Below are 25,279 nucleotides of genomic sequence, written 5' to 3' on the forward strand. Positions count from 1 at the left end.
GCGGCCTTGCGACCTCCCAGCCATTAATTCTGGGCGGGTGGCAGCGGGGTTTGCCCCGCGTCGCTCCGGTAAAGCCTGTGGGAGGAGATTTCAGGAGAGTCAGAGGCGAAGGGAGACTGCTCTTTGAGAAAGGGGTGGAAAAAGAATCCCCATCTTCTTCATACTAAATGTTACAATGAAGTTTCTTTTCTGGAAAGAAACGGCCCTAGTAGCGTTGTGTTGCGGCAAATAACCAGTTACACAAGGGCTAACGTTATTTAGCAGTATTTTAAGATACATTTTCACTTGGTTCTTAAGATAGCAGCGCAAAGCGAAGTCAAACCAATTCCTCCTCCCACAGCAAAATTCATAGAATGATTAAGGTTGGGAAAGACCTCCAAGATCATCAGGTCCAACCGTCAACCCACCGCCATGCCTACTAACCATGTCCAAAAGTGTCCTGTGTCCCAGAGTGCTGTATCTACACATTTTTGGACACCCAGCACCTGTTCCAATGTTTGACCGCTCTTTCAGTAAAGAAATTTTTCCTAATGTCCAATCTAAACCTCCCCTGATGCAACCTGAGGCCATTTCCTCTTGCCCTATCGCCATTACCTGGGAGAAGAGAGAGACATCCACCTCGCCACAACCTCCTTTCAGGTAGCTGTAGAGGGCAGTAAGGTCTCTCCTCATTTTAAAATTCTTTTAAACATTTGACCTTGAATACCAAACCCACCTATTCTTCATTCACTTCTCTTACCTGCATTAATCTGCCATTTCAGGAGATGGTAGCTAGAGGTATGTGCTAGACTTTCTCTGAACTAAGCTGAATGTCACTTCATATCCCATTGGTTATTTGGGTTTCCTAAGAAAGGCTGAAGCCCTTTCCTGGAGAGAACTTCATACAAATAGAAAAAGCAATTAAGCCCCATGGCAATACCTGACACACCTAACCCTTATCCTGCATTGAGACTGCAGTTAACATTCATACACCTTAACGAGGGAAACCTGCTAGGCTAACAGCAGCTCCAAAGAACAGGAGAAGAGCTCAGACCTGAACTCCAGAGAAGAAACTATAACCCAAGTTCTGTTCATGTAAACATCCAAACCAAACTAAAGTAATTTTTGAAAGTTAGTCCATGGCTTCCTGTTTTGTGGAAGTGAAAAGATGGTCTGGTATGTTTTCCAGAAAATCAGCGCAGCAGCAGGTAAACGAGCAGTGTGCTGTTGGTTAGATTGCCCAAGTTGTATAGCCCTCCTTGGTGCTGAGAGCTGCTCAAGACACTTCCACCATGGTTGAATTTATGGACATATGCACACAAAAAAATACAAATTCCTATTTTTGTGCCCCCTCCCCACCCCAGCCCCTGTATCTGTGCAATAGATTAGAATAATCCCACAGCGTCACTTGCACATCATGTCAAGGCAGGTAAGAGAAACAACTAACACAGCCGTCTCGTACTCCACCAGGACGCTGTTGTGCTAACAGGAACCACTCATCTGCAAATAGATCTCTCCTCCACTCACCAGGCTACCAAATGCTATTATTTTATTCCACAGGGAATGACCATACAGGAACCAACATCTAGTTTCTTATCAGCGCTCTAACTTGTCATGCTCTAACACTTACAGCGTTAGAAATACACTCTTCAAAGGCCCTCGTTTGCTATGGAACTTAAGGGGAACTGTTCCAAATCCCAGAGAAAGAGCATAATCAACAGAAAACCAGAATATGCAGTGGATATGGCCAGGGACACAGCAGAGGGAGATGGAAGCAGGGAAGATGCACTACCAATAAATATATATATATATTTTATTTTTTTGCCTAGAAACTTCACTCACCTGCACATACCACTTCTGATCGGAGAGAGAATACAAACCATTGATCAAGGACTTGCAGCTCATCTACTGTTAAAAAAATGGGAGCAGCATCTATGGAGGAGCAATCTATACATTAAAAGGTTTGCACCAAGGAAACCTTACGCTATTTAAGACTCGAAAGAAAAAAACACCCACAACAATCAGGAATTCAGGTTCTGTTTCATGGGAACATACCAGAAATCTACTTCCCTGCTTGAATAAATATTTTGAGCAGGGTAGAGAAATGCTTCTTGACTTAGATATGAAATGTCCTCCCAAGGAACAAAAGAGAAAATGGAAGTATACCTCTAAGTCCTTCCTTAATTTTGTTACATACACATTATGAAGCTTATATAGTTGTCTTACAGCACTGTGCTCACATTTTTTTTCTTTGCTTCCTCCATGCCCACCCCAACCTCACCACTCAACCCCTGAACTTTCCTACCTCATGCTTGTCTCCCGTGTTCCACTTATGCCTGTGCTTCTGTCCTGAAGAGGAAAGTTTTCTTACCAAAAAGCATACGTAGGAAACAGAAACAAGCAAATTTTGTTTTGTTTTTTTAATATTTACTCAAAAGTGGTTTAAAACAATAGCTTCATTTATAATTTTATTAACCTTTGGATACACCATTTAATTTCAGTATTAAAACAAATTCCTGAAGCTGCTAACTTCTTTTCCTGGAACAGTTACAAAAATGTAGTTATTTGTTCAAAATAAATGACCACTGTAAAACAGGAGTCCTTTGTTGAAGTCTACACAGTTACTTGTAGGTATAAAATCACTTTCTGTTGTGTATTGTAAAGGACAATTAGATGCCGAAGAGAGTTTTGAGGTCAGCCAGAGTGAGCTTACTGGAGGCCTCCCCTTTGCCTGACAGCACCTGCTGGGCGAGAACTTTCTTCCTCCTCTGGAGTTGTACGATCTTTTCTTCTACTGTTCCTTCACAGACAAACCTAAAAAAAAAAACCAAAACCAAAGCCACATCATCTCAACTGCTAGAAGAAAGTACAAGCACTTCCCCAGTAAATTTCCAAAGACTTGTCTCCCTTAAAAATTAGCAGCCTATTACGTGACTGACAAAATATACCTGTGCACAGAAAACAGCTGCTCTCATATCCAGATATTGTAACATTTCAAATAAAAGTCTGGCGCACTTTAGGCCTCAACTTCGGTCACCTGAAGCAACAGTAATTCTGTGACAAAATCCTGTAATGATTGTTTGGTAACTGATGGCACCTATTATATTAAAAGTATCGTACACAAAATAGTATTTTAGATTCCAGTTCCTTTGAATTTGCTGTGCATTTACAATAACTAAACTAGCTTTTTAGTACTTACCATTACAGATGCTTTTTCTAAAAGCCAGCTTTGCCACTTATTAGAAGTGCAAATGTTACTGACAGAAAGATCTAGACTTAGGGAGCATGGTGAAAAATCTCCACTCAATAAGAGAAGAGAAATGGTTTGGCGCCTGAATTGTTCTCAGGAATGAACAGGACGTTCCTGCTAAACCACAAGTTGAAAAAAAACAATAAACCACTTCTAGCTGTCAGGACAGCAACCTGCAGGCAAGTGCTGCATAGAAACATTTCCATGTGGTCCCTGTCTCAGTGCCCAAACCCCAATCCTACTGTCAGGACCTTGTGCTTAGCTTTAAGTAAAGAAACAAGCCTCAAACCAAAGCCTTGTCTCACAACTAAAGCCAGACAGTACACAGGCAGCAACAGCCTCATTTACTGCTAAAGAAAATCCTGACCTGTGTATCACAACATCCTTCCGCTGCCCCACTCGGTAAATGCGGTCACATGCCTGGTCCTCAAGAGCAGGATTCCTGCAAGGTAAAAAAAAATAGCTCAAGGGCTTATGTTCAGGAATAATTGAAATATCAAAGCCTCTGTGCTTGCCTAATTTGTCTGCCTCCAGAGCATCCCATTTTCTTCCTCTCTAGAACTAAAATCTTCCCAGGTTACCTTAGGTTTACTAGCTTGATCACCAATAGTCACCCTGACTGTATTTCCCTTTGCCCTTGGTAGAAGTGTGCAACAACTACTCCACACAAAGTATGAATTAGACCACTGTTGCACACAGTCCCATATTTCTGGCCAATAGTACTCAGAGAAAGCTGAGTAGCTGGTGAGGAAAGAGGAGAGTGAAGCAGGAAGGCAAACTCCATTGAAAGAGGCCTTCACTCAAGAATACTTACACAAGTCCATTTGACAGATTGGCATAAATTCCATATTGTAGAAACATCTCCTTAATGCTGCTACTCAGCAGCTGTTTTTGTTCTGAAGCACATTAGTTTGTTTTGTAAGTTCCCATGAGCAACATTTAGTTAAAACCCCCTGCAATTCTGACTTTGATGAGAGACAACATAAATATTAGGAGCTCATATGCACTATTTTCATAGCCCTGTAAAACCCCAAGGTACACTAACTATGCCTGATTACTGACTATGCCCAAGACAATTGACTTGTTTCAAGACAAATTCCCTGTAGGCATTACTGTACCATTTTCATTACTGTAAGAAACTAAGCCAGGGACTGCCAAGTGATACAGACTGCATACTTGCTTCTTCGGATTGCTGTTGCACTCCTCTATTTTTTTACCCCTACAGAACTGTATTTCATGGTGGTGAGCGCTGGATTGACAAATCAGAGTGACTTGGAAGAAGGCTGTAGTAAAAACACTGTTCCGTAGCTAATCACTAGGCCGTACTCGCAGCTAAATGCTTCCCTCCTAACCCAGCTGTATCAGACATTACAATATACATGGAGAGAAAGCAAGCAGCATGCCCTACACATATTGTCCGAGATGGAACTTGTATTTCTGTTTACCAATGCATGTCAAGGAGAAAGAGGTGGTTTCCTCCAGTCAAGTTCAGACCAATCCCTCCAGCCAGCAACGACACCAACATTACCTTCAAAGGTCACAAGAGAGTTAAGTTAAGGAGCCTGTTTCCAGAATATTAATGCTTCACATACTCCATGTATTAATTTGAACCAAAGGACCTGTTTATCATCTTAATATTACATGTGTCTATTTAGTATGTATTTGGGAGCTTGCCAGGTGTTACTTGATGAAGCACAGAAGCCTGGACATGGAAGTTATAGCTCAGAGAGGCCAGCCTACCATTCCATATATATGCCCCTGATACATTTTTACAGCCTAGAGAAAGGACTGAAAAGTTCAGACTCTCTCTGTGTCCCACTCAAATTGACCAGCCTCCCTGATGGCAGCCTGTTGCCAACAATGGGACCGATCAGCACCAACTCTGAATTTACGGTCACGATTACTTAAACACAGGGAACTGGACTGAAATGGCCTGCTACTCCTTTTGCTTTGTTTCCACATAACCTAGTATATAGAAAAGATGAAGTGGCTGGGGAGGAACAGGGATATAGCAGACGGTCAATTTAGAGAAGAGTTCTCGTACAGCAGGAAAAGAACTCAATTAAGGACAGAGACACTTGCTACATATATTGATTACTCAATTTCATGGTATGGTACCTTAAAACCCTGATCTTGTTTAAGCAGTCAGCTATTCATGCAGCTGGCAGAACTCTTCCTTTGTTTAAGTTCAAAGTTAGGAGGAGAAATGTCTATTTTGTAGTTAGCAGCTTGTTCAGGAAATCCAGCAAAGAAAACATGCTAATACATCACATTCTCCTTCCAGTCACAAATCTGTCCTTGGAGGAGACAGCCTGTCCTGCTTCACGCACAGGAACGCCAGTGTCCAAATGTGAAAGTGTAATCCCTGTGACCAATTAATTTGGATACAGATGTCTTTAGTCACCTGGAAAGCTTCCTTCCCTTGGCCAAAATTTCAGACTAGAAGCTATTATTTTTGAGAAGAGCCAACACACTGCAGTTCATCAGTATTTAAACAAGACACACACCCCCTCCCCCCAAATTCCAACAACTCAGAAGTGAAAGAAGTCACATGAGGCCACTTTATTTTGGATGTGTGCAAAACTAGGGCTTCTCTTGCCCCAATCTCAATCTCCCCATCTTCATACCAGGGTGAGATATGCTCTTGTTCGTTTTAGCCTCATTCACAGATTCAACTGTCAACTTCTCTTCTCAAAAAGATTAGTCTGGTAAGAAGTATCTGATGTGTTGGAAAGCAGCAATAAAACCTTACAGGCTCCTTGGCAAGCTGGTGATACACAGAAACATCTTCCAATGCAGAAGCATGAACTAGAAACAACCAGCCTGCTCTAAGTAGAGCTAATTGGCCCCACATCTTCCACATTACTCTCTGTGGCAAAAACACCTTGAATGCACCAGATTTGGACAACCTTTGAACTAGCTTTGGAGTCAGATGATCTCAGTACAGAAGGTTAACATTACAGGGAGCTTTTTTAGTAGCTGCTCCTGCCCATTTTAAGATGTACATTTGTTTTTACAGCTACCTTGGAATCATGAAGCCAGCTATCACAGCTGCTCATAGCAGCACTAGTAACTGTTTCCCTGCCCCGATGGCATACCTGAGGCCCTTTGGGATTGTTATTGAACTCTTCTACCGCATCCATTCTCTGTTTAGGATTGACAGAGCCATCCACTGTTACATATTTGAGCCCTAGTCGCTGGAGGTGCACAGCCACAACTTTCAACATACTCGTCCACTGAGAGACAACAACACTGGAGAAAGAGAAAAGGGAGTTTAGAACAAGTTCTGTGTGTACCCTAACAGTTTGGTTATATTGCAGTGTCTCACCCAAGAGGAGACAGTGACTCAGGCAGTCTTCCCCACTGCAAACTGGAGTCAAGTCCCTTCCCAATTCAGAAATAGATTCACCTGTAGCTGTAATGATAGAACCTGCTGTGGAAGGCTAATACCCAATAAACTTCAGACAAATTAAATCTATAACTTTCACCTCTGTTTTTGGATTTTACATTAACACCTGCCAATCACAATTCTGAGCTTTTTCTGCAAAATGAAACAACAGCAACACCAAACTTGGATTCCCCTGGGCCTCTCACTCCCCTCGCTTTTGGATCCCTCGCAGTTTGGGAGGCAATAATTTGTTCGATAGCTTTTTGGTAGGGAACAAAAGTAATGTTGGTGTTCCCAATCTTATGATGGGAATGCTTTTGGAAAAGACTTTGGAAAAAAGCTTTCTACATATGGTGCAACTCTGGAGTTGCCCAAGAACAGGACCTCCCCTTCCAATCCACCCCCAGCATAATACAGGTGTAACTTTTCTGCAGCCACACACCTGTAAGTGCATCCTACACTGTTTAACAAACACAAGCAGAAAACCCTGTAACACTGCAGTCTGGTGTGGAGCAAAGACAGGCAGAACTTGCACAGTGAGAGCTGCAGGACTTCAGGAACACTTGAGTCCTCTGATCGGTGCGTTCCTTCATCTCAAACAGGTTCAGTTTTAACCACCACTTTATTCCCTCACTTTTTTTGGGTGGTGGGGTGGGTTGCAGAGCTGAGGGCAAGTATTCTCAGCACAACCGTTATTCCCAATTCTGCCTTTGGAGAAAAGTCATCCTGGGCCTCAAGGCCTGAGATTCCTCATACATTCCCTTAAGCTTACACTTACCTACATCTTAAATTACCCTCTTTTGCCTTAGGTTTTTTTTTTTTCCTCTCAAAATCTGCTTTCAACTACTGCGGTACTGCCACTAGTGTACCATACCAAAGAGTTTTGTATTCAATTATTTGAAACTACTGCTGCTGTTGTCAGGAGACATGATTCTCTCAGTCACTACGACTAAAGAAAAGGACATGCTTACTAACCTTTTCTGAGACTCCGAATGATTCTGAATAGTTTTCAGTTCAGCCAAGAGGTGAGCTATCTGCAGGAAAACAAAAAAAGCTAAGTCTGTTTGCTGCCATAACCCACCTCATGCTTGGCTATTCTTCATTAAAATAGGAAGTGATCAACATAACTCTTCAACTGAAATTTCTTCTGTGCTCAGACTTTCAAGATATTTTAATAGTCATTAGTAAGAACACCTCCACTATGGAAAACAGGTTTAAGAAATCAAATAATACAAGCATGTTTTATAGATTCCAACCTTCCTGTGAGAAACCAAGTTATTGCCACCTCTCTTCTTGCTGCCATCCCATTTTTCTAGCTTTTCACAAGCACCATGCTCTCACATGCATGCTTTTCTAAACTTTTGTGAACCCAGTCCTCAAGATTTTCACAGGCAGCTTTTCAGCACATTTAGATTCTCACAGCTTTATTAGAAGTAGCCATCAACACCTGGTAAGTTGGAGCCTTCCCAGAGGGGATTTAGCAGACTACCAATCTACTCACCTGATTTCATCTAAATTGCCAAGTTAGCCTGATCTGCAATTACCAAGAAGTGAGAATTCATTAACAATTTAAAAGGCAAAGTGCTGAAATCCAAGCTTCTCAAGGAAGGTAAGAAAGCCACAACCAGCATACCTTGGTGCTCTCCCTGGTGATTTCAAAGATATCTGTTTTAAAAGCTGTGCCATTGAGGTAGACTGTTGACTTTGAATCAGGAGTCTGGAGCTCAGAGAGGGTCAAAGCACTAAGCTGTTCCTCAATGGAGAGGGAAAGGCCTTCACTGTTCAAGTTAACTTGGTCCAGAGCCTGTGGGAAAACAAGCAATATAATAAGGGATCACAGTCAAGCCTGAGATCAAAATCAATACCAATCCACAGTCTGCATGATGCCTGCTGAGGACAGAGGGTTTGAAGAGAGCTATGCAATATGAAGACAGAACGATTAAGAAACACTAGTGGCTCAGACCAACAGTCCCTTTGGCCCCTTATTCATCCCCAAGAAGGGGTAGCATAGGGAAAGTGTGTGAGCACAGCCATTTTCTGTGGTCCAGTCTCCTACGATTCTCCCTCCCATAGCATTTAACAATTGCAGGATTAAAGATGTCAGAAGATGAATGACTGCCTGTTCCCTTAGTACCTGGACTTATTATTCTACAGCTGCTTTATATGACAGGGCAAAGAACTTCTGAAAGATTAGCCTACTTCATGCAAGGCCACTTCAGTCAAGGCACTTACACAGCTCTCCAACACACAAGCCTTTGAAGCAGGCTACACTTGTAGTCTTGAGCACTTTTCAAGACCAGGTTAAGATCAAGATGAATTATTTTCCATTAAAATTCTATTATTTTTTTTTTTTAAATCTGAATAAAGTTATTTCCAGAGACACAGCTACCCACATAGGTCATGCTGGGGAACCCTTCAGTAGGAAATATGCCCATCTAAAACCTCTCGGGCTGTAAAACACAGTCCTAGAAATGGCTCAGTTCATACACCCCTAGCTAAGAGATACAAGGGTGTCACAAAGGCTGTTAACTTACACAAACACTTAAAAAAATTCCCACAAAAAATCCCACAGCACTACAATACAATGCAATTACCACTTTCAGTAAGGAGAGATGGCAGCAGCACTGTCGGAGCCTCAACAGCATGGACAAGACATGGGCAGTACTTGAGACCTGGGAGGCACTTTGGGAGCCTGCTAGAAATTCCTTTTGACTGACCCCAAACTCTTGTGCAACTGCCAAGGAAGGAAGACAAAACATCAAGAGCTCTTGGAGGCATTTCCAAGCACTGCCCAACCACCTCCAGAAAGAGTTTCATCAGAAAGAGACAAGAACCGACAGGCAAGAAATACCTGATTTAACATAGGAACCTTATATTAATACTGATGTCTCTTCCCTGAGCAACTAAACCTTTATTTCAGAAGGGAATTTTAGACTCAGGGAGGTCAAGAGATTTGCCCAGAGCCACAACAGTGGGAAGAGACTTTCAGAATACTATGGCAGGATTCTTCCTAACATCAGAGTGCTTTCCCAAGAATTTCTAAGCCCTGACCCCATGTGGCCAGGTCTGTTCCCCCTCCTTAACTGTGTGCTTAAGAGACACTTCCGCAAATGTTTTCAGTGGAGGGTGCGCTCAAACCTTTCTCAAATGGGTTACCACCAGCATACTCTCTGCCTTCATTTTTCTGCTCTTGCCTCTTTAGGTAGGATTGTAGTGTTGACCTGGAAAAACAAGACAAAGACTGTGGGATTTACAGCAGGAAAAAAGGCGAGAGGGACCTAAGCTTAACAAGTAAGCTGATGACGCATTAAGGTAAGGAAGATTTAATTAATCATTTAGTCACAAAATGATCACAAACCCCCAAGTTTTGTTTAACTTGAATATAATCAAACAAGATCCATTCTGGAAAACGCAAGAGGAAGCAAGTCTGCTTATTGGAATACTTTTGAGTATAATAAGAGCCAGGGCCCAATGAATAATATTCTTCATAACAAAACAACCTCTTTAAACGTATGTTCAAAAGGAAGGAAGACTCTTTACAGCAACACTGTTGAAAGAGACTCTAAGAGAACACAAAGTGATGCTGGCTTGCATTACAGCCATCTGGAGAGGCCAGCATAATTTCCAATTGTATAAATATCACAGGGCAAAGAAGGTAAATTCTCTCCTTTACAGGTGCTGGTACATCATCATTTAAGAACTACTGTTGCAATTCTGAGTCTTTGGAGTCTTTAAATTAATGAGATTAAGCGTAGGGCTAGAATACAAAGCTCATACACGTCACGAACATATGGGAGAAGAGAAATGAATTGGTTTCAACTATTACCAGAACAAGCAATGTATTTTCAAACATGCTTGACAGATATTCAGAAAGGGAAAAAATAAACAGGAATTTGTCCAAAAGCTCTTCTCATCTAAAGTGGATTTCTCTGATTTTTCATACCAGTAAGAAACAAAACCACAAAATACCTTATCTCTACCCACATCCATACCTGGATCTGGCAAAGAGCACATTGTACACAGACTGCTCCTCTGCTGAAAGTTTTAACTGATGCAACTGCGTGCTACGCTGGGGCAGAGATACCTGAAGTAAAAATACACAGAATCAGATGTATATAGTGCAAAAGTCTTATACAGCATCACAAACACCAGTGTTCTAAGATTTAACACAGTATTCTAAGTCTCAGAAGATAGCTTTTTCTTCATTAAAGTTGTTTATATTAATGCAACTATGACACAGCATAGATACTCACAAAACTCCAAGCAGCCTGATTAGCACTCAAGATAAAAACCTTTATTCCAAATCATCCATTAACAAGAGGCATGAGCAACTAAGTATGGACTACCGCATAACTAACATGGAGGGATTCATTTATTGCATTATAAAAGTAGCTTCTCATTTCCCCCATTCAGAATCAGACAATGCACCAAAACTACCAGCTTTTAAAGGCTTACAGACACACCAATGACCTAATACTTGGTTTAACAGACTATTTGTAAAGAGCAACACAGAAAGCCAATGCCCCAGCATGCATCTGATCCATTTGACATGCAGCAGTTTTGACTCTCAGACATCTAGGCTAGCTCAGGGACCTAGGCTAACTTTCCACTTAGTGGACATCTACTTGCAATTACTTGACATATTCTTGTCTGCATGTGATTTATAACTAAAAGGTTTAATTTTTCTGGATATTTCTGCTTTCTGGATAAGCAATCAAAGCATCCCACAGGCATTCACTCCTCTTACTCAAGCGACTGCACTAGACAGTAAAACCCACCCATTAACAAATTCATGCACAGAAATAACTAACTGGCTGCTGCAAGGAAAACAATTGAATGATTGTCTAGTTGTGGAAGGCGAAGTTCTTACCAAGGGCTTTCCAGCTGAATCCAACTGGTCCTTAGTTCTCCGTAATAAGAGGCTCCTGGTTAAGAGGCCTAGCCTCTCTCCTCCCTTCTTTGTGTTGTTATCTACCTGGTACTTCCACACTTTGTATTCATCAAAAGGAGAGCAACGTAGAAACCTATGACAGGAAGGAAGGAGACTTCAAACCAAGGGAAGAAGAGTTCTTCAGTTACTCGAGTGACCTGAACCAAATTCCTTGCTATCCAAAACAAACCATTTATAAATGCTAGGAGCAGTGTACTGGTTTTGGCTGGGATAGAGTTAATTTTCTTCCCAGGAGCTGGCATAGCACTGTGTTTTGGATTTAGTACAAGAAGAATGTTGATAACACACTGATGTTTTAGTTGTTGCTAAGCAGGGCTTACTCTAGCCAAGGACTTTTCAGCTTCCCACGCTCTGCCAGGTGTACAAGAAGCTGTGAGGGGGCACAGCCAGGACAGCTGACCTCAGCTGGCCAAACGGCTATTCCAGACCATATGATGTCATGCTTAGCATAGAAACTGAGGGGAGTTGGCCGGGGGGCAGCAATCGCTACTCAGGGATGGGATGGGCATCGGTCAGTGCATGGTGAGCAATTGCACTGAGCATTACTTGTTTTGTATATTCTCTCCTCATTATTATTATTATTATCATCCTTTTCTGCTTTATTAAACTGTCTTCATATCTCAGCCCACAGGTTTTACTTTCTTTCGATTCTCCCCCCCATCCCACTGGGGAAGGGGGGAGTGAGCGAATAGTTGTGTGGTGTTCAGCTGCCTGCCTGTGGGTTAAACCACAACAAGCAGTATAACACTTCCAGTGTAGTGGCATTGACAACTTGCTTGCTCAAAAGTCTTACCATCACTAACACAATGGAAGTATGTTTCTGATTCTGTACCCATCATTTCCTCTTAGCTCGCTATGTCTCAAGCATCACCAGCAAAGGGCATCAAAATGCTGAGGCACTTGCCAAAAAGCGTGTTCATTCGTTATTTCAAAGTCCCATACCTCTTACTTCAAAATTAATTTAAATTATCCAAAATTAATTTCAAATGCAAGTTCTTTATGGTTCTCCAACACCCTTTGTAATCTTTTCCCCCCTCAGCAATGAGGAGCACGGAGTTTAACCTGTTTACCATTTGTTTAGAGAAGCCAAAATTTTCACCCTTTCCTTCAATGCCCTTGTAGCACACCGCTCTTTAATAAGATCCTCCCAGGCTGCCCTGGTAGGAACAAGGGTTATCACACAAAACTTATGTTTATTAAAGCTGGTTTTGTGGATATTCATCTTGGAGCCATAGGAGATCTGAAGTAATTTCCCCTTTGTCCTTCATGGAAGCAGAATAGCTACACGCAACAGTAGACACATGGTCAGCCTTGCACGATGCCTCAGCCACAGCCTTTGCAATCCAGTGCCTGGAGTGTTAATATAACTTGTCTCATTACCACGCATATCTTAGAAACCTCTCAAACTTAGAAATAACTTCAGCATTTCATCCACCATTCATGGAATTGGAGCCCTGTCCATGTGTTCACATGCAGCCAGCTCACCTCAGGAGAGAGTACATGTCCAGTAAGTTGTTCTGTATCGGCGTCCCGGTGACAGCCCATCTGGCACTGGCTCTCAGTTTGCATGCAGCTATAGCGGTTTGAACTCTTGGGTTTTTAATATTGTGAGCTTCATCCAATATAACTCGAGCCCAAGATACCCTGAGCAGAGGGGAACAGGGCGATGACCCACTCTGAAAGAAAAAGCAGACTATAACACAGAGCAATAACATTACTAGGCTCTCTAAAGAGTGACAAGCAAACATATTTTTCCAGCAAGAAGCCTTTTCCTGATGTTAGCCAGCAATAATCTGAGCTCTCACCATCATGTAAGAAATGCTCTCAAGAAAAAAATCATCTCTTCAAAGCTTCCATGAAAGTTTATAAGCTGAAGAATATAACATTTGCCTGTTTTTAAATAACAACTTCTAATATTTTGCCATTTTTCTTGCTTTTAACATTTTGCTAGGCTGGGACCAAGGACCACATATAATCATTCTGATCTCTCTACAGTTTTATAGATGCCACCTTTGAAGTTTCAGGGAATTCAAAGGCCTGCTTGCTTTAAGAGCCAACACGTAGATCTGTACAGAGGTAGGAGACAACAAAATCCACCAGCAAGAGACTTCCTCTATACTGTGTAGCCAAGTTCAGGTAACATTCAGCAACCACTTTATTATTTTCATAGCCTACTAAGTACTCTGCTGTTTCTTCAAGAGCGCAGCATGTAAGCTGCCTCAGTCTCAGTTCAGACTGACCCAGAGCCTGAACGCGACAGGTTTCTGGTAGTTTAAAGTGACATGGTGCTTCAAGCAGCAAAGAACACCGAACAGGAGATTCTAGTGTTCCTTCACAGTCTCATCTCAAAACGAGGAGTAAGAGATTCATCTTAAAATTACTTTTTAAGATATTTCAACTGTATTCAGTGTAGCATATTCTATATTACTACAGAACAGATTTGTTGTAAATATTTTTCCCCATTGTCTTTCTGCATTTCACAGCACTTCCTCTCATCACTTTATTTTTATTGTGCAAACTGAACAGGGGACTTAAGGAAAAAAAAACCTCAATCTGATGCTTACTGTAGCATACATAAGGTGCTACTTGAAACAAAAATGGCTTGTAACACCTCAGAACAAAATATTAAGGCAATCCTCTGTCAACAATATGGCTTCTCACCCCCACATCATGGTCCTCAGCAGGGACTTCCCCCTCCTCTTTGCTTGTGGGAACCTCCTTGGAGAGAAGGCTGTAGGTTGTGACAACAACATCATATCCAGAGAGCCTGCATAAAGGGAATGTAGTAATCAGGAACAAGAACAAATAAGGAATTCATTTGGCAAGACAGACAAAATGCATGCTGAAGGTTTAAGAACAACACAGTTCTACAAGAGCTAAAATGCACAGTTTTATAGAAAACTGAGCTTCATTGCAGTCAAACAGGAAGAACACATTGTCTCCCTTTTATGGACACTGGAAGTAGACACAGCAAGCTCAAGATGACAGTAAAAGCCAGTGGTATGGAACACACACAAGAGATGAACCCTACTTAGAATCTGGCACCTAGAAATACTGCTCATCATGGTCTGAAGCAGTGTAGAAAGTTTTCTGACCTATATATACAGCTGATAAAAAAATACAACCACAAAGCACAAGCATGGAAGAAACCGCCACTGATAATCTCTGCAATGAAGAGATGTTTTAGAGAATATACACCTTCTTTTTTCATTATTACTGGGAACAGCAATGGCCTTCACCAGAACCACTCAGCATAGGTACAGGCCATAACGGTTTTGCTAGATACATCTTGACAGCAGACATCAGCCTGACCTTCTGGATCTTCCACATTTCTATACATCAGGTTCTACCATCATTCTACAGCCACTGAATTTCAACTCTGATATATACAATCTCTTGCTAAGTAGTATTTCACTTTTCTTGGTCATATTTATGGTTTAGCACTTACACCACTGCATGTTTATCTCTGTTTGGCCCATGGTACAAATATACCCTCAGTTTGCCACGGTCCACGTGTCTGTCAATCTCTTTCTTCCAGTGATGGATCAAGGATGCAGGACAAATGATTAAAGTGCTGTGAGACGGGATAACAGTGGAATCTGCAGGGAAACATTGCAGACAGGTTTCAAGGTCTTCATATTAGACTACAACAAAGACAGAAGTTTTGGAAATTCACAACGATTAAGAAGACTGGTCCACTTTTCCTGTGAGCACAGTTTGTGAAGTGGACATCTCTACATTGTATTCTTGGAAACTTAGTTCTGTGCAGAAAAAAACCCTATTTAAACACTAATGCATCACTTCCTGTCCACTCAGAGTTGTATGTATGTATCTGTGCACTTCCTTTGGATTAGCTGAATGGTTAGAATTCAGGAACTAACCCTGATCTCTCCTGAGAATACAGTACCAAATAAATTCCTCTTTCCTGTTCTAGAAGACTGAAATGTTACCATTTTGAACCACACAGGAAAAACACACACAGAGTCAGTAAACTTGGCACGACAGGAAAAAGTAGTCTATCCAGTTTCATGAGGATGGAGACAGTAACAGGTTGTGGGCACAGAACAATACTATTTAAAATCTCTATGGACAAGATAAAAGGAATCGGGGGGGGGGGGGGGAAATTGGTCACAGGTTAGTGAATAGTAACTAATTTAAGTCCTTATGCTACAAAAACTATGCATGTTTGCAATGCATATGTTTGCATATGTTGAAAAAACTATGGAACTTTTTCAAAACAGCATATACTGCATTTAGCTGGTTCAGGAAACTAATCAATAAACAATATAAAGTAATGAGTTGGGAAATCCTACACATCCAATGGAAGAACAAATGACACTGATCAAGAGACAGGCCTTGCAAGAGAGCACAGAGCCGGGGGCTGGGCTAGATGACCTCTAAAGGTCCCTTCCAACCCAAAGCATACTATGATTCTGTTCTAAGAAGCCCAATGGAATTTTCCTACAGAAGGAAATTGAGCACAGATAGTCCCTATTGTTTTATGAGCCATTAACCTATAATGCTTTAGGCATTTCAAATGGCACTGCATCATAATATATGTAGTGTATGAAGGAAACAATTCTGTACCATTTTTGGACAGCCATATTTCTAATGTCTCCTTTCTTTTCTCTGTCTTCAGCTGCTTCTGGGCCAGAATGAGAGCAATCATCATTACAGTCTTCCCCAAGCCCATGTCATCCGCTGGAAAAAAAGAGACACAGAAGTTGTGATGACCAGCAGAAACAAGCCCCCCCTGCCGCTCAGATCTACACTGAGGTAAATACTTAACAGAAATTGTCTTGAGGAACCCTGGAAATAAAAATACATGTGTGACCATTTCAGGGTATGATTTAGTAATGGGTTAATAGCTGTAATTGATCAAAGAGCACGGGAAACCAAGCCCCTTCAACATGGCTACAAAATAACTAGTTATTTGCCTCCTAGTAAGTTATGTGCCAAACCTTTGCTGCCATAAATCTGCCCCCCCAAATCCACTTTCCTGTTCTATTGCTTACCCAGAATTCCTCCACACGGCCTCTGACTCTCTCTCCAGAGTAGCCATGCGAGCGCCTGTTTTTGGTGCAGCAGCAGTTGAACCTGAGAGGGCAAGACAGAGGATTTGAAGGAAACATCTTGTAAAGTTCAGACACTTCTGCTTCCTGTACCAAATTATCCAGCTGAACTGTCCTACTACAATCTTACTAAAAGGAGTTTGCCTGCCAGTTCTTCTCCCACATGGATGGGGATACCCAAAAGAAGCAACTCCTGCAGACAGGAGGTCAGCAGTACCACACATCAGTCTTGCTAATGCTTTATGCACAAACCAACCTAGCACCTCACAGTGCTCTGAGGGCATGCAAAGGCAGCTCATTCAGGTGGAAAATCCACCCAAACCTACCGTGCTCACAACAGGCATCGCTGTCAAGGAGAAGGACTGAGAACACTTCCCCTTTTCTCACCAAGTCTAAGACCCTTACAGGCTCTTAAAAGACAGGAAGAGGGACTACATACTGTCATCGTAAGACATGAAATGGCCTTCCCCAACACTGAAAAGGTCCCAAGAGGATCTGACAAGTGACACAACATATATACATCAACGCACCACCTTGTAGAGGCATGTGCCTTCTAACACCTTGCACATATCCTCAGCTACGGGTTCTGCACCATCTGATAGACAAAGAGCTGCTCTTTGGCAGATCAGAACAGACTATTCGGGAGTCCATTGGGTTGCATACCTTGATCGCTTGTAAGACTACTTCTTATAGCTGTGGTGCACCTAACCCAAACTTTTTCTCTCTTAGACCACTTTATAACCTTAGGAATTCCTGCCAGACCGTGGCTTTGGTGCAGTGAGTTGCTCAGTTAGGCGCTCCTTAATTGTATCAAACCCCTACATAGCTGAGGCAGAGAGGGGCACTATCTGTACCAGAAACTTCTACATGGCTGAGCTGGGGAGCGAGAATGGGAACAATCAGTTATCCCCTGAGAGCCTTGAAACATACTTTATCTAAATCATAGCCCAAGTGACATGGTACCATTGTTACCAGAAGTCCAGTGATTACTGACCTGGATTCTGGCTCAGGTGACAATTTACAGATGACTAAAGCCAATCATCTCACAATCCTATAAAACAGCAGTCCTAAGTGAGGCCCTCTGAGCTCTCCTGGACTGCAGCAGGCGGTGGCCAGCATCTCCCTCTGAGTGGGACGCCTCTCAAAGCTAGCAAACTATTAAAGTTTGCTAAAATCAGAGGTCCATTGCCAAAGACCGACAGCAGAGCCTGGGCTGAAACCCTTCACTCCTTGAGGCTGAAACCTCACCTGTTGAGAAATGCCAAGACATTCAACGTGAATATTTCACTGAATTCGAGGGAAATTTTTAACAGGTATACCTCTCTATATATGTATGGATTCATACCTTTGTGTGTGTGTATGCATGTGTGAATAGATTTAAGTATTCTGTAGATGTATGATTTAATTACAAAATGAGTCCTATACTGCTACTAGATATATATATATTATCCTTAGACATAAACCGTTGACCAAGTCTGAGACTAAGATTGGACCTAGCCACACCTAGACTCCTCTCTGAAAAGGAGTTTAGAAAGCAAGGGGGTCTATTCTGAACCTCATGACTCAACGGGAGGGTCCTCCTTATCCCCTGCATCCACGATCCCTCTGTGAATCATTCTAACTCAAGTGTAACTTACATTTTCCTTTGTGTACTTCTTCCATGTAGTAATAGAGTGAACCTTGCCATCTTCAAATCTTTAACTAAGTCACTGTTTTGATTAATTTTGTCTAATAACTTTGTTAGTCAACTGATGATTGAGTATTATTAAAATATCGCAATCAAATCCTGCGATTTGTCATAAGTAAATTCTAAACTGCTACTAAATCAAACTGTGTCAGCAGGATTCACAAATTGGCGTTCGTGACAATAGCTCACCGGGAGACCTAACTGGGAGAAAAAGAACAAATAAGAAGGTTCTCAGTCTGCTCCTCACTAAAGACCTGCTTCTGCTCTACCAGTCACGTACAAACAAATGGTTGTGGGTTGGTTGCTTTGTCTGAGGCACTGGTACTTCATAGAAATGCTAAATATTCTGAAGACACCACAAGAGGGTAGAACATCAGTATTGGCACTCTGAAGCAGCTCTCGTGGATGAAAAGTGATCAGAATGTCTCCTTCCAGCAGGATGAAAACTGCAAAGTACTTCAAAGTGTGAAAGGACAGGATGCTCTAGGGTATCACTGAGTTGTTACACTTCATGATGGAGGTAACAAGAAACCTCTAAGTTCATCAGCACAACATCCTCCATCCTTGCCAACTCACCTTCAATCCACAGGGATCTTCAGCTACTGTCTGCTCTGTCGGACAGGATTCTAGAGATTTGTGAAGATGATTAATAGCCTCACTTGTGGCACTGTGTACAGCCCTGATTCGATCTTCTGTCATTCTTCCTCCATAGAGATTCTGCATACCATAGCTCACTGGAAAGATACAGCATGAGATCTGTTTATAAAGCTAACTTTCCCAAGCAGATCTTTCATCTCAGAGACTGATCTCAGTGGCTACAGGTGCCTGTGGGGCAGTGTGCTGCTCGCAGTAAGAAAAAAGGTTTAGTACTCCCACATATATCCACCAGTTGCAGGATTACTTTAGAAATAGTCCTCACCAGTATTCTCTTTAATGAAAAAAAGTCTTTCTGTACTTACTTCCAAAACTGTGGCCATAATATTCACTGGAACCCAAAGTAGCAGCAGCAGAGCAGTGACTGTGTGAGCCTGAAGAGGTCCTGGCTGCAGGATCCTGCAGCGGTAGTGGTGTTATCAACTTTGTACCACCTGGCCTGCCAGATGGGTTAGGCAAAGGTTCCTCATGGCAGCCACTGCTTGTGCTATCCTCCCCTTAAGAAGAAAGGAATTGCAGGTTGAAAAGGTTGCACAATGGGCTTCAGAGCCTTACGTTACAGCCCAGAGAAGAGCCTTTGCTTTACCCAATGATCTGCTTGCAAAATATTAATAAGTGTTCACACAGATCTAACAGCAGGGTAGCAGGTTACCATATCACCTGAGCCACTGTAACTACTAACATGCATGCTCTTAGCCTGCTCTGATGTGACAGGCTATGCAGTTCAGCTCAAGCCTCAGTGTGCAGTTTATACCAACACAGTGAACCTTGCAACTGTGATCAGATTAGTGCAAACACAAGGTTAGTTCTGCACACTACTCCCAGAGAATTTAGTCCTTTTAAAGACATCTTTCTTGTCAATATTTTGGTCACAAAAACTATCAAAATATCCAAGAACAAATGGGCCAAGAACTCATGAGTCTCTCTCTCCTTCCTGGAAAAGTCTGCCTTGCTTAAAACCAGACAGGGTATAAGACATTGGGACTGCTTGTTGTGTGGCAACCTGTGAGTTACTGCTTCCTTGCTAGACACCTTCAGTTTCCAGAGTTGTCACACTGGATCTTTTCATCAACACAATTGATATTATGATCACAAAGTAACCCTCCTGTTGAGGTGGTCATACAGGTAACTCAACAAAATGCCTCTCTTCCACAGGTGATTAATACTAGTTAATAGAATTATGAAATCACTTTACAGGAATGGCATGCTGGAAGCTGCTTATCTTGTATCTGGTAACTGAAACATTCAGACATAGCAGCCAAAATGCATGCCATACATAAGTTTATGCTATTTTCCCTCAATATTAACAACTATAGTATGACAAACTGTTTTGCAAAGTTGTGGGGCAAAAGAATTTAGCCCTACCTTTTTCAGTAGTATCTGCTGTCGAAATGTTAAGAGCACCAAGCACAGCTTCCAAATCCTGCACTTGCTTTAATAACCGTTCCCCTTTATCCGGCAGCAGCTGAATGTTCACTGTAGCCAATGTACTCTGCAAAACAAAAAAGAATCCAAAACCTGAGCATGCTTACCAAGCTCTCTGCCAATTGAGAACAATCAGGTCAGAAGTTTAAAAGCACTAATCTTATGCCACACTAATTTGTACTTTGATACTGTTCTACAATCTCCAAAAGCATTTAAGTGCAATTAAATAGTCTTTTAGCAGAAAATAAACTAACCATTAGCATACTTTAAAAGAGATGGAAGGACACAGGGCCTCCCCCTTTTTATGAAACAGGAAGAACAGGTCATCAAGTGACTTGGATAATCTTAACTTCTCTTAAAGCACCCAACGTTCAACCTGCTTGCAGCTCTGTCTGTTTATTTTCAGGTTCTGTTCTGAGCTCTAGGCAAACAGGGGTTTTTATAATAAAAACTATGGAACGTGGTTATCAGTAATTATTAAAAAAGCAAACAGTTTATTTCCTCTAAGTGTGAGCTTTCATGGGGAGATCACTCTTACTCCACAAGGCCAAGAGAGACCAGCAGAAACAGCCATGTTATTTTAAAGGGTTAAGCTGGCTGTGCACTGTCCCATCTTATGCAAATTACTTTCTGGGTAAGAGACAGACACAGCTTCAGGCAGGTCAAAACTGAGCACCTCCAAACGAAGGAGGTTGTGTTAACTTAGGGGTAATTGTCTCATATGTGGTTTAAAACAACTAGCTTGTGCCTAGGCTGAATTCCCTCCCTTGCCCCATCTTTCTAAACCATCCAAATATTTTGAGTCTCTGCTGTGAGGGGATACCATATTCCGATGCTGTCATGAGTAAGGGAATTCACCCTGAACACAGAACCAAAAAAAAAGGAATAAGCACAATAAATGACCTTCTTCTGCTTCAGCTGGACTACAAGATGGTTGCGAAGAGCTTTAGGATCCTGGGGTCCTTCCACTTGATGAGATGCTGCAGCTCCTGGCAAAGATGTCCCTTGCATACTCTTTCCTGATTTTCCTGAAGGAATCTCTCTTGAATGCAAAGCCTCAACTGATTTCTCAGGTTTACTTTTACCTGATGAGCAATGAGCAAATCCTACTTCATCACCGTCAGAGACTTCGTCAGCAGGCTGTCCCAGGCCTGGCCTGATTTGTGTCTCGGCTGGCGCTGCCTCTGCTCCTCCCTTCTGGGAAGCATGTTGCAATGCTGACTGTGGTACTGCTGGGGAAATCGCATCTTCTTTAGACGTTGGTTTCATCTCTCCATGCTTCCCACCAATGTATTCGTTCTCTCCAATTTCTTTATCCCCACAGCTTTTCAAGCTTTTCTCTTTGAGCTGCTCCTCCTCTTGAAGCTTGGCACTTGTACTTTGCTTTCCAAGACTTAGTGGAAAGAGCTTTGATCTCCCGTCTGGCTCTTTCTCCACACACTCAGAAGACTTCTTGGATTCCCCGACATTGCCACGATATTTCTCTTGTTCCCAAAGGGTGTTTTTCCCTTTCCAAGTCTCTGAAAGACCAAGTTTAGATTCAGACGCTGTGCTTTCCTTAAGTTCTGGATCACTCCTATTTCCTGTGGACTGCTTCTCTTCAGTTTTCAGCCCTTCTAGATGTTCCTCTTCTACAGAGGAATCAGAGGTTGATTTCTTTTCTTTATGTGACACCAGCAACTTCTCTTTCACTGCTTTTTCTCCTTTTGCTTTACCTTCCTCTCCACTTCCTTGCTTAATTTGTTTCCAGAATGATGGTTCACAATTCTTGTTTATCACTTTGAATGGATTTCTTTGGCCGCTGGGATTGAAGAGAGGTGCTGTGCTGCGTTGGGATTCCAAGGCTTTTGACACTGTGGTAGCTTTTGGATCCTGCAATATATACAAGTGAGTAAATGCTAATGTAAGTGAGCAAATTATTGAAGTCTGCTAACTATACACACAACCTGATCATCTCAAGCAAGACTTCATTCTCTAAGAACATCATCTTTTCTACATTTTAACAGGATCGGGATAAACACTTCACAAGGAAAACAAAACAGAACTGGTGGTTTTCTGCTTTCTTCGCAATTCCCATGGTTTTTGGGGATCAAGCCCCAACAGCATCATCCTCAAGAAAAGAGGACAGCCAGAGATCAAACCCAAGTTTCTTTTAAGACTGGAGAACAGTGATTACTTCACACAACTTAGGAGTAAGAAAAAAGTCTCACATGGACGACAGCAGGCTGATGAGCTTTTCAACTAGAAGATACAAACTCTCCCACTATGTAGTCTCAGAGGTGACTAAAGTATACAGAATGAAACATCGAGCTGGAATAAGCTGATGCTAAATGAAACATTCTTACCTGCCACGGGATGCTTCCACACCATTTCTTCCCATTTGACTTACTTTTAAGGCATCGGTAAAACAGCCTACCAAAGAATAAAACAAGATTTGAACTGCAGGAGACCGTAAGAGAATTCTAAGCATTCTTTAAAAAGTACTTTACAACAAGAACATCACAGGCAAGTTCTCTTGATCTGCACTTTACATCCAGAACCCTAGCATAGCAAAAGACCGTGAGCGTTGGCAATGAAGCTTTTTACAAAAATCTTTATCTCTGGATAAAGATTCCTAGACATTTGGGTTATTTGCTTTTTAGTTTTAGCAATAAAACAAAAAGTAACTGCTCAGGCAAAAATATTGTCTAAGTTCAGCGCTTCAGAGGCGTCCTATGATTTCAAGGTGCAAGGAAACAGCTATTTTAGTTACGCCATGCAGGCCACCTCATCTTTAAAGCACCTCAGGAACAGAAAAACTTTGGATGTGATTTTTTTTTTAAACTGGCAGCCAACCAGGACTGCTGCAAGAATTTTATCAGAATTAAAACTGGTGAATTTGATACGACGGTCATGAGTCCTGGATGAACCCAACCACAGAGTCACATTCAATTCTGTTAAAAACAAACATTGTCTGATCACTTAGGTTTATACCACTGAACATGACTGCTAATAAAAACAGCAAACATTCTGAAACATACTAAGTGAAGGCCTCGAGGCTGGATAAGCGTTTTAAAATTCTAGAAGGAAACTGCAAGTCAGCCACCGTCACACAATTCCAAATGTTCAAAATCTGTGCAACAAACCTTTGTTTGTGCTGTGAGGAACTTACTGGTATTCGTCTCGGTCCTAAAAAATGCTGAACCAGGACCTGCAGTTCCACCATGCATCCCTTATGGATCAAGCAGTGAGAAGCAGGGATACTGAAAAGAGGAAGAATAAAGACAAAACAAGCTGCTCAGGGGACAGCAAAACCAAATACTTAGAATCATAGAATGTTTTGGGTTGTGAAAGGAAATTTAGAGGTCATCCAGTCCAACCCCCCCGCAGTGAGCGGGGACAACTAGATCAGGTTGCTCAGAGCCCCATCCAACCTGGCCTTGAATGTTTCCAGGGATGGGGCCTCCACTACCTCTCTGGGCAACCTGTTCCAGTGTTTCACCACCCTCATTGTAAAGAATTTCTTCCTTATATCCAATCTAAACCTACCCTGGTTTAGTTTAAAACCATTACCCCTTGTCCTGTCACAGCTGGCCCTACTAAAAAGAACCTGTTTGCATTTGAGAATACTCAGGGATGAGCTACAGATAGAAAAGACTATGGTCTTGGATGTAGGATGGCCCACCAAAATTGGAGAAAAGATCTGGAAAATTCTCTGAAATAACAGAGATAAGAGAGAGAGAAAGCAAAGAAAATCATGGAAGGTAGAATATCACGGCACCGCAGCAGGACATCAGTCAGTGACATCTGAGGCTGTTAAACTGACTGGCAGGCATGTGCAGGCTGACCTTTGAACAGAAGTCATGAGCAACTTGGATGGCATTTCAGTGGGAGCAAAAGGGGGAAGGTACATTTGGGAGCACCTAAGATGAAAGAGGAGAAGATGAACTCAGATAAAATTTTCAGGAAACTTTGGAGACAAAAGGAATACAGCAGTAGTCGGCCTGCTTAGCTGTTGAATGAACACATGTCCGTGTAGATCCATTTCTTGGTATGTAGGTTGACTCAGATTTTGACTTGCATTTTTATTTGAATAAAGCCAAACTCTGCAGAAAATACTTTTTTACAGATGTTCTACTCAAGATAAAACCTGTGAAAACTTTCTAGAAAGTCAAAGTTAGAGCAAACTTTGGTATATGCTTAGGAGCGTTCGTGAGGGAGAGCAAGCCTTTTGTTGAGCCTACCTTGAATTCCGAGAAAATGAGGCAGCAGGAAAACAGTTTTAAATTTCCTTTCTAAAGCTATGCACAAAATCTTCTTCATGCTCCGTGGGTGCTGCCGCTGCCAGGCTCATCCCCTAAGTTCAATATACTTTTAACAGTAAAATATTTAAAAATAAATCTGAGTTCAAATGTCAGTAGTCTAAACAAGCACCATGGACCACGAGAAGCTGGAAATAAGGTTTTTTTGAGGGGTTGGGTTCCCCACCGCCCCCCCTTCTTTTGTATTTAAGACAGGGAATACAGTTTTACAAAATGTGTGTATTTTGTTAATGACAATTCAAGTGGGATAACGACTCTGGTAATAACAGAATTACAGAAAGGTTATAATCCGTTTAGCAGAAACATGAACAACATTTACGCTAAATAACAGATTAGTGAAATTAACACTGACCACCAAATTCAGTCCCCGTGTAAACTGATGCAACTCCAAGAACCTCCCCGAAGGCTGAATTTGGCTCAGTACCTGTGTGAAAAACGTGCTTTTTAACACAATACTAACATTTTTGTGCTCTCACATGCACCTTGGAATTTTTCCTCCTAAACACAACGCCGTTTTTGGCCAGCACCCACCACAATGCATTCATACTCACATCTGCCCTTTCCACATTCAG

At 41.9% G+C, this 25,279-nt stretch overlaps 1 protein-coding gene across 1 annotated transcript; it reads right to left on the bottom strand.

Annotated features, from left to right (window-relative positions):
- Positions 1-2,522: 2,522 nt before the first annotated feature.
- TTF2 (transcription termination factor 2) lies at positions 2,523-23,642 on the bottom strand. The gene is made up of 21 exons (XM_035894030.1): positions 23,532-23,642; positions 22,752-22,818; positions 21,310-22,278; positions 20,347-20,473; positions 19,287-19,478; positions 18,904-19,061; positions 16,584-16,665; positions 16,156-16,269; positions 15,017-15,167; positions 14,230-14,335; positions 13,054-13,244; positions 11,488-11,641; positions 10,610-10,701; positions 9,756-9,838; positions 9,212-9,351; positions 8,251-8,421; positions 7,593-7,651; positions 6,328-6,481; positions 4,675-4,757; positions 3,597-3,671; positions 2,523-2,793 (listed from the first exon to the last, which is right to left on the bottom strand). Exons 1-21 carry the CDS (start codon positions 23,609-23,611, stop codon positions 2,649-2,651), a joined length of 3,393 nt encoding a protein of 1,130 aa, XP_035749923.1. The 5' UTR covers positions 23,612-23,642; the 3' UTR covers positions 2,523-2,648.
- Positions 23,643-25,279: the final 1,637 nt, after the last annotated feature.

The sequence above is a fragment of the Egretta garzetta genome, unplaced genomic scaffold (assembly GCF_000687185.1).
Source record: "Egretta garzetta isolate BGI_Z169 unplaced genomic scaffold, ASM68718v1 scaffold465, whole genome shotgun sequence".
In the NCBI taxonomy this organism is placed as follows: Eukaryota; Metazoa; Chordata; class Aves; order Pelecaniformes; family Ardeidae; genus Egretta; species Egretta garzetta.